At 53.6% G+C, this 9,687-nt stretch overlaps 1 protein-coding gene across 1 annotated transcript; it reads right to left on the bottom strand.

Annotated features, from left to right (window-relative positions):
* Positions 1–2,792: 2,792 nt before the first annotated feature.
* HEXIM2 (HEXIM P-TEFb complex subunit 2) lies at positions 2,793–7,801 on the bottom strand. The gene is given in 4 exon segments (XM_046676316.1): positions 2,793–3,827; positions 6,698–6,772; positions 6,774–6,811; positions 7,741–7,801. Coding segments are annotated over 4 exon segments (966 nt in total). The 3' UTR covers positions 2,793–3,035.
* Between the last annotated feature and the right edge of the window lie 1,886 nt (positions 7,802–9,687).

Below are 9,687 nucleotides of genomic sequence, written 5' to 3'. Positions count from 1 at the left end.
GGTGGCTATAAACTGGAGCTTCTGTCACTGTGGTGGGGTGAGGAGAAGCCCAGGCCCCAGGACTAGGCAGCCAGAGATGGAACAGTGGGGAGGCAAAATGACCCCACCTTTGCCCACCAGCTGTAGCTGATGGAGCCAGCTCCCCCAGTACGGAGCCTCCAGACCCCCAGCTCCACCCAGGGTTCAGGGGCACTGGGGCCGGGAACCAGATGGGGGGTGACACTGACCCTTCTGCCCTGATCCTTCTCAGCCCTTCATGACACTTTCCCAGCACATACCCTTCTCCTTTGTTTTCTTCTTGTCCCCAACTGTCCCCCACCAGCCTTGGGAAAATTAACAGCCCTGGCCAAGAGCCCTTCAGCTATTTGTATGTGTCTGTGTGTGTTGGGGGTGGGGAGGGCCAGCTGGCAGCTTTCCTGTCTCCAGGCTCCTTAGCTCCTGGGCCAAGAAGGGCTGAACTCCTCACCTGTCCCCTCCCCTGTGAGCGGCTTGTGCCTATTCAGGGACTCAGCTGGCCCAAGCTGCCTCCAAGACACACCCCCTCCCCCTACACTCCAGTAGCCCCAGCCCTCTGGAATCTTCTCTCCCCTGCTAGTTACCCATCCTAGTTACACACACACACACACACACACACACACGTGTCTCTGGGTAAACAACCTTCCTCCCGCAGGCTCCACGCTGAGGAATGCAGCAGCTGGGAGGCTGCTTGCACCAGCCCAGGGCCTCTGGGATCCTGGCTAGCACTCCACAGGGGAAGGCAGGACTCTGGCCAGCTTTCTTGGAATCCGGAAAGCCACTTCCTCTCTGAGCCTTGGGTTTCCCATCTGGAAAGTGGGGACCATCATTTCTCCAGCCCCTCCTGACAGAGCTGTCCAGGATCAAAGGGAAGGGGGCTAAAACCCTTGGCCAGGGTTTCAGGGTCAGACCCCCAGGAATGGAAGATTTTGCTCTCTTGAAATCCATCTCTTCCTAGAATCTATTCTTGCCTTGCTTCGTTGTAGAAGGCGCTGGCGAGGCCTGGGTGTGGCAGGGCAGAAATGAAAGCTGTCCTGGCAACACATGAGGTTTGTCAACATTTCCATCCCAGCAGCTCCCAGGCCCCTTCTCTTGCCCAATGTTGCCTGTCAAGATGAGCATTCCTAGATGGAAGCTAGGCTGGGCCGGCCAGGCCTCTGCCCCTCCCAGTACACGGTGGCAGAGCCAACACGAGCTCAGTGAGAGTGAGTTGACTAACTTCCCCTGCCACCACCACAGCCTAACGCTTAACACTCTGTGGCAAAGAAGGAGGCCAGGAGGGTGAGGGAAGAGAGACCCGTGTCTGAGGAAGGGCGGGTCTGAGTGTGAGTTCGAGCTTACTTCAGGGCCCAGTACTGCTGGCACGTTGGTGGTAACTGCATTATCTGGGCTGACTCGGCTCTCCATTCTGCACAGACAGGTCAGGGACTCACACACCTCAGAGGGAACTGTCCACACACGTGATTAGGCTAAGAGGAGCAAGATGCACAGATGCATGATGGGCACCAGGAAAGCCAGGCCACCAGCTCTGCTAGGGACCCATTTGCTGCCCTCTCTGCCTCTTGGGCTTATTTTCCACCAAGAGAAAACTTCCCTTGAGTGCTTACTTTTAAGTTCTCTTCCAGGAGGTAAGTAGGTAAAGGTGATCACAAACCCTGGCTGGGAGGTGCAGAGAGTGGGCGGGCTGTCAAGGACAAGGAGACACAAGGCACCCAGACCTGTCTAGCCTGACCCTCTAAACTGCAAGGAAGACAGGGAGATTACAGGGAGCCAGGGCTCAAACCCTGAAGGAAGCCCTGGACTTGAGCCTTCTCCAAAAATCCCAGCCCTCTCTTCTCCAGGAAGCTCCCAGCTCCTCACAGAGATCTGGCATCTTAAGTCAAGTTGCAGCTGAACCTGCTGGCTCCTGACTGAGCCCCTCCCCCCTCTACAAAACCTTCAGAGCAGTCTGACTGCTCCCAGACACTTGGTCCCCAATCCAGAGCCTGCTGTCCTCCCAGGCTTGGGGCAAGGGGAACCTGGGACCCTAGTCCCAAACCTCTCAGGGATGAAATGTGCTTGATTCTCAGAGCAACCCTAGTGAAATCAATCCTAGCCACTCCCATTCGATCTCATTAAAACCATTTAATTTCTTTGTGAAAAATAAGATGATATCAAAGAATAAATTGTGGTGGGCTGGCCCCGTGGCATACTGGTTAAATTCAGTGTGCTCTGCTCCAGCAGCCCAGGTTTGGTTCCTGGGCACAGACCTACGCCACTCATCAGCAGCCATGCTGTGGCAGTGACCCACATACAAAACAGAGGAAGACTGGCACAGATGTTAACTCAGGGTGAATCTTCCTTAGTTAAAAAAAAAAGGGGGGAGGGGGGCAGCCCCATGGCCAAGTGGTTAAGTTCGTGCGCTCTGCTACGGTGGCCCAGGATTTCACCAGTTTGGATCCTGGGTGTGGACATGGCATCGCTTGACAAGCCATGCTGTGGCAAGTATCCCATGTATAAAGTAGAGGAAGATGGGCATGGATGTTAGTTCAGGGCCAGTCTTCCTCAGCAAAAAGAGGAGGATTGACAGCAGATGTTAGCTCAGGGCTAATCTTCCTTAAAAAAAAAGAATAGAGGGGCTGGCCTGATGGCTGAGTAGTTAAGTTTGTGCGCTCCACTTTGATGGACCAGGGTTTCACTGGTTCGAATCCTGGGCGCAGACATGGTACCGCTCATCAAGGCATCAAGGCATGCTGAGGTAGTGTCCCACGTACCACAACTAGAAGGACCCACAACTAAAATATATACAACTACGTACTGGGGGGCTTTGGGGAGAAAAAGGAAAAATAAAATATTTTTTAAAAAAAGAATAAATTGTGGAAACGACAAGGTGGAAGTCTGACCCTATTTTAGCTGTTCTCAGGGGGCACAAGGGTGCTGAGAGTGGTTTTCATCTGCCTCCTGCCTCCTTGAGACCCAGCTGGCCTGAGTGTGTATGAAACAGGACCTTCTCCCTGGGTCAACCTGGCTGGGGGGTACCCCTAGGTGCCCGGCTCTCCATTGTGGCGGCTGCCCTCTCGGTTCCACATCTCGTTCTCCTGCCGAAGCCGCTGGTTCTCCGTGCGGAGCCTCTCTACCTCAGCAGCCAGCTCCTCCACCTGGCGACAGGGCTGCCGGCTGATGCACCCTTGCAGCTGCTGCAGTCTCCTTGTCTCCTCCTCGGCCTGTGACAGCCGCCTCTCCAGATCCAGGTAGTCTTGCACCAGCTCCTGCTTGCTGAGGCCCTGGAGGCGCTCGGTGTGGTAGCGCTCGTAAGCCTCCGAGAAATCCCTCTGCTGGAACTCACCGTGAACTTGGCCCCCGTCGCTGTCCCCTGCCTCACTGTCCCCGCTGGAGCCTGGGTGGGAGGCCCCATGGGGCACATCCAGGTTGGGCTCCTCAGGGTCTCGGTCATTCATCAGGAACTGGGTGGTATTGTAGGGGGCCACGGGCTGGCCTTTGGCGAACATCTCCTCACGGACTCGGGAGGCTCTCTGGCCCTGCCTCTCATCCTGCTGTCGCTTCTCAGCCCAGCTCAGTTCCAGATAGGGCCGCCAGTGCCGCCTGCGCTTGGATGGCCGCCGTCGGTGCCTCTTCCGGCCCAGCACGGCCTCTCCCGAGCAGCTCCCTGGGCTCCGGGTCCAGGGACCCCTAGTTTTCCAGCCCAGGCCACCGCCAGTCCCAGGAGGATCTTCCTCCTCCAAGCGGCTTTCCATCTGGGGTGTCAGGGGCAGGGAACCACCAGGGTCATGAGGCTCAGGGGGGGTTGTGGGGCTCCCAGGGGCGCCAGAAGTCTAAGAGAGAGGACAATGGAGGACGGATCACAGATAGTCTGTCCCTGGTGGTGGAATCCTTCCCCATCCACCCAGCCTGAAGCTGACCTTCCCACACCCAGCTACCTTGGTCCCTCTCTAGCCCCATCTGTATGTTCATGGGCTTACCTGCTACTGTTTGCCCCCAACCCTCCCCACGCAAATTCAGGCTGAAAACAGGAATTTGGCCTGTGTATTTCACTCCGTAATTTCAATGCCTAGAACGGTAGTTAGCACAGAGTAGGCACTCACTAAATACTGTTTGAATGAACGAAGCAGAAGGAGGAAATGGGATGGAAAGTGCCTGCTGATGCATTTCGGGGATCAGAAGCCCAAGGAGCACTGCTCTTCCCTCTTCCTACAGCGCTTACCTTTCAGACAGAGCTGGCTTCTCGGGCAAGTGGCCTGTGCAGTCACACAGAGCCCCTGTTCATAAAGGCCCCATGCTCTGCTTAATGCTCTGCTGTTACTGTCTTGTACTTCTTAATAATTTCTGAATAAAGAGCCCTTTGCACTGAGCCCCACAAATTATGTAGCCAATCCTGCTTCCAGCTATGTCTATGGCTGACTCTTTTTCATCCTTTAGGGCTTAGTTCCAATGTCCCTTCTTCAAAGAGGCCCTCCCTGACCACCCAACCTAAAGTAGTGCCCTCATCTCCCCTTCCCAGTGCCTCCCTATCGCCTGACACAGTTAATGTCCCATGTGGCATTTAGCACGTTACCATTTACCATCTGTCTTCCTCCTGTAAGAATGTGTCTTGTCAGACTCATTACAGGAGACAAACTGGTGGTTACCAGAGATGGGAGGTGTTGTTGGGGGTGGGCAAAATAGGTGAAGGAGATTAAGAGGTACATACTTCTAGTTATAAAATAGGGGCCGGCCCGGGGCGCAGCGGTTAAGTGCGCACGTGCCGGTTTGGATCCCGGGTACAGACATGGCACCGCTTGGCACACCACGCTGTGGTAGGCATCCCACATATAAAGTAGAGGAAGATGGGCACGGATGTTAGCTCAGGGCCAGTCTTTCTTGGCGAAAAGAGGAGGATTGGCAGCAGTTAGCTCAGGGCTCATCTTCCTCAAAAAAAAAAAAAATAAATAAAATAAAATAAAATAAAATAAAATAAAATAAAATAAAATAAAATAAATAAGTCACAGGGATGTAATGGATAGCATAGGGAATATAGTCCATAATATTGTAATAACTTTGTATGGTGACAGATGCTAACTAGACTTATTGTGGTGATCATTTTGTAATGTATATAAATATTGAATCACTACGATGTACATCTGAAACTAATAGGATATTGTACATCAATTATAATTCAATTTAAAAAAAAAGAATGTGCCTCATCTGTGCAGTTCACCACTGTGTCCCTACACATGGCCAAGGTAAGTGCTCAATGAATACATGTTAAATGACATAAACCCCTAAGAGAGGGGGATCCAAAAGATATTAGAACACGAGACTCTCCTTTCAGTCATTCTAGGGTGAAGAAGATGAGAGAATTCTAGAATATATCTAAGAGGTGGGAAGGATTCTGTCAAGACAGTGTGTGTTCAGGGCATCTGTTTATCTGTCGTGGTGAGGGTGGGCGTGTGGGGGATGGAGAATGAATTGCTTGAAGTTTGTGGTTTGGGGAATTCTAATAATAACCACTACCACTGGCATGTTGTTTTATAATGTACAACGCATGGTTCAGAGGCATCCAAGCATGGGTCCACACGCGCACAGAGTGTGTACCAGGTGACATGGCAGCCCTGGAAGAGTGGAGGGGTATTCTGTGCATTCTGGAGTCTCGGAAGTTCTCTTCGTAATTTGGGACGGGGAATGTTGGAGAGTGCGGGTGTGTGTGGTGTTTGTTGTCTTGTATTGTTACTTCACCCGCAGGGAGACCATCAATCAAGTGACAGGCCTTGGCTCCACCAGTGTCTTTGGCCAAGTGAGACAGAGCTTCTGTCCCTGAGAAAAAGGCAAGGCTGCTGGGACTCTGAGGCAGGGTGGCTTGTGTGTGCGTGCACAATCATTCACCTGCTCCCAGCTCTCAGCAAACGTCCCCTAGTGATCTTTTCCTCCACCCAAGCCAGCCCTGCCCCTCAGCTCCACATGCTGCCTCCCTCCTGAAGGCCTGTCCCCCTACCACAGTTACCACTTTGCAGATAAGCTGTGTGATCTGGCGAGTCATTTGCCTTCTCTGAACCTTCTAGCCCTGACATGCCATGAACTCCAAATTAAATAAATCCAGAAAACACTGGAAGTGGCTAAGTAGGTGGGTCAGCGAGCTGAGTTCCTTCCTCACCTATAGGAGTTGTGGGCTAGGGGAGAAGAATGGGCTAGGTGGGAGCAATGAGAGAACACATGGGCCCAGAGGGTTTGGGCTCCTCTTTCCTGATGAGCAGGTGATGTTCTCTGAAGGCCTGATATAATCTGTCTCTCCCCTCTCTCCTGGGTGACATCCTGCCACCCACCCCCATCCTAAATTATGAACCAATTGTTCAAACTCTTCTGCCTGCTTCCAACTTGATTCTCAGCCTGGACAAAACACAAGGCAGGGTTCTGTAGTCAGAGAACCTAAGTTTAAACCCTCGGTCTTTTGCTTGCTGGCTGCGTGGTTCTAGGTATTTCAGCTCTCAGAACTCTAGCCTCTTCGAAATGGAAAAGTCATTCCTACCTTGAAACCATTTCATGAGATACCACAGATTTAGCATCTGACATGTTGCCCAGAGCACAGTAGAGACTCACTTAAAAGCACTGGTTTTTCCAAATCTGCCAACACATCTGAGACAAGAAGCCAGGATCCCAGTTGGCAGGTCCATGTCCAGGGCACCTGGGTGGTTGGGAGGGTGGGGCTTACCTTGGCCGCCTCCAGGGCTGCTGGTGACTCTGTATTACAGTTAGTCTGCTTCGGAGTAGCCACCTTCTTCTGAAAGTTCCAAATCTTTCAGCAGATGCCTTTAACTAGTGACACCTGCTTTAAATAACAGAAAGTAAAGTCCTGAAGTAGAATTTTCAGGAAGACTCTGGCTGCCCCGGTATTTTTTACCAAGGCAGTGGCAGCCATTTTGTAGCAAGACCTTCATTTTCATATGAAGCCTCTGATGGCCGCCTCCACACCCTGGTTTTCACACCTCAAGCCAGCAAGGGGCCAAATGGGAATTAAGGGGCTATCTTCCCAGATTTGTTCCTCAGGCCCCAGGCCAGAGCTTACATCCTATACTGTTCTTCTGGAAGTCACTGAGGCCAGGCTGGCAGCTAGGAAAGTAGGCCTAAGCTTTGTTCCCCCCAACAACCAGGAGACTGCCTGCCCGGAGAGGCGAATATACAGCGATGACCGGGAAAGGCTGGGAGTGGAGTGGGTCAGTGGTTCCAATGAGAAAATACTAGCAGGCTCAGAAGGCGTCCTTTCCCCACTGCCTCCGGAGGCCCCAACCTGGACTGCAGTCTCCCCTCTCCCCTCCCCCTTCCCCCCTCCTCCTTCCCCCCTCTCCAAGGCTGGGCTCAAATCAATGCCTCAACAAACACGGCTGGGGCCTGGGCCGAGCCTGGGGCTGAGGTCTTTCCATCCGCAGTGCCTGGCCTGCCTCCCTCCTTCCTCTCAGGACGGGAAACAGAAAAGGGGAAGGAGAAGTCTTTGCACTACAAGCAGCTGGGAAGGAAACCCAACTGGGATAAAGGATGGATTCCTTGGAAACGGGGAAATGGTCCGGGAAGGAGATTTTGCAAAGGCGGAACTGACCTATTTGCCGTCAGGGGCTATGCACACGACTACATCTATGTGTCTTTCTGTACGACCGCCTGTCTGTGCAATTCCCAGCGCCTCAGCCCTAACTCTCGCTGCAGTTACAGCAGCTCTCTGGTCAAGCTGCTCAGGCACTAGGGTTGGGGGGAGGGGACAACCTGGCAGCGCGATGCCTGCTGGGGATTGTAGTTCTTCTAGCTTGGGCAGGCGGATCAACATCCTGTCACGTCAACAGCCACACCGAGAACTCCAAGACCCATCCATCCTTGCGCGAGCGGCGTCCCGCGCTCACCGATACCTCCTTTGATTGGCCAACTCGTCTGCCAATATTCCCCCTTTCGTCAACGATTAGCTGTGCGGAAGGACAACGAGATCCGCCTTTCCAAGCTCAATTAAAGAGTTCATTGATGGCGTTAATCTTTACAGGGCAGAAAATAGATCCGGCTGAGGGGGGAGGGGCCGTGGGCGCGGAGGGATCCTCGGCCCTAGAGGAAGGCGACGAGAAGATCGGTGGCCGCCGCCGCCATTTTGGGCTGGGAGGAGGCAGCGGAGGGACTCGCTGCGCAGTGAGAGCACCCCATGGGGGGTGGTCCGGGCGCGGGGAGAGGCCGGGCCGAGTGGGCTGCCTGAAGTGGCGGCGCCGGGAGACGGCGGGGAGTGGGACCGGGGGCCGGGGGGGTGAAGGTTGGCGTCTCCCCGGCCGGGCCCGGTCCTCAAACCGTCCCGGCAGCCCCACAGCCTCGCCTCTCACGGAGGGCGGGGTTCTTGGGTAATTACCGCGTGTTTCCCGAGACCCCGGTTAGGGAGAGACCGGGTGAAACGACTCCCCTCTGCCGTCCTCCCCCTGGGGCGCAGATCCTGAGGCCGAGCTCTGCCAAGTTCCTCCCCACCCCCATTCGGCCTGGGCATGGCGTTGAGGCCCGGCATGGCGGCACCCTCACTTCGACGGGCGAGGTGGGGGCGACGTCAGGTCCCAAGGGCTGGCGCCGCGGGGGAGGACGGAGGTCGCAGCACTGGCCGCGGTCCCGAGGGCGGAGAGCCCGGTGCCCCCGCCGTCTCCCCCGTACCCCCAGGCCGTCCCGCGGCCCGGGCTGCGGCAAGCACAGCCTCCTTCCTCCTGTAGCAATCACGAACCCCCCTGGGACCCGCCCGAGAGGGGCACGTGGAGACCGTGACGAGCCCAGTGCTTGGAAATCTCTGAGCGCTCTTGCCCTCAAGATTTCTCCTCTCCAGCCCCCGTTCTCCGAACGACCTGACCTCGCACGTCGCCAGCCACTTTGGGGAACTCCGAAAGTGTGCTGTTCCACTTCTCTTGAAAGTTTACACCAGAGGGGGATGGGTTTTTGGCCTTTACAGGGTTGGGACACAAAATAACTTAGAGTCACCATGGCTCTGGGAATAAAAGTGGAGCGGCGCATTTTGGGTGCTTCAGGAACATCTGTTTGCATTTTGAAATCTGAGCCATAACTTTTTACCAAAACTTTAGGAGAAATGGCTGTCCTCCGAGAGGAGAAAAAGAACTAATTCCAATGTAATCTTTATGAGACGACCAATTCTTTCCGGTTTGAAGAACTTTTCTGCCACAAACTAAACAAAGTGGGGGAGTATTTTGCCATTGGTGCATTGTTAGGGAATCTATTTTGAAACTCCAAGTAATAGAAAATCACTTCTGTAGGTCCTAGGTGCTGCCAAAATAGAAATTACAGTTTTGAGCTACTTCATCTATGTGGCGTTTGCGGGGTGGGGGAGACCTGCTTTGAAAAAAATAAACACTCAACCTTATGTTACAGCTGTAGCAGCTTCTTAAAGATTGAAGATTGATGTGAAATTCTTTTCTTGAATTGCCGATTAAACCAGCTGGTTTCCTACTACTTGAAATCTAAATTCAGAGAGATTTATTGCTTAGGGATGTCTTAATTTTTTTCCAAAAAGTCAGTTAAAATTATGCCTAGGTAGGGGCGGGCCCTGTGGCCTAGTGGTTAAGTCCAGGTTTGCTCAGCTTTGGGAGCCAGTTCCCTCGTTCCTGCACCTACACCCCTTCTCAGCCATGCTGTGGTGGCAACACACATATAAAACAAAGACTGGCACAGATGTTAGCTCAGGGC

Source organism: Equus quagga, chromosome 11 (genome assembly GCF_021613505.1).
Source record: "Equus quagga isolate Etosha38 chromosome 11, UCLA_HA_Equagga_1.0, whole genome shotgun sequence".
Classification (NCBI taxonomy): Eukaryota; Metazoa; Chordata; class Mammalia; order Perissodactyla; family Equidae; genus Equus; species Equus quagga.
This window is presented reverse-complemented; position numbering and strand designations above follow the sequence as displayed.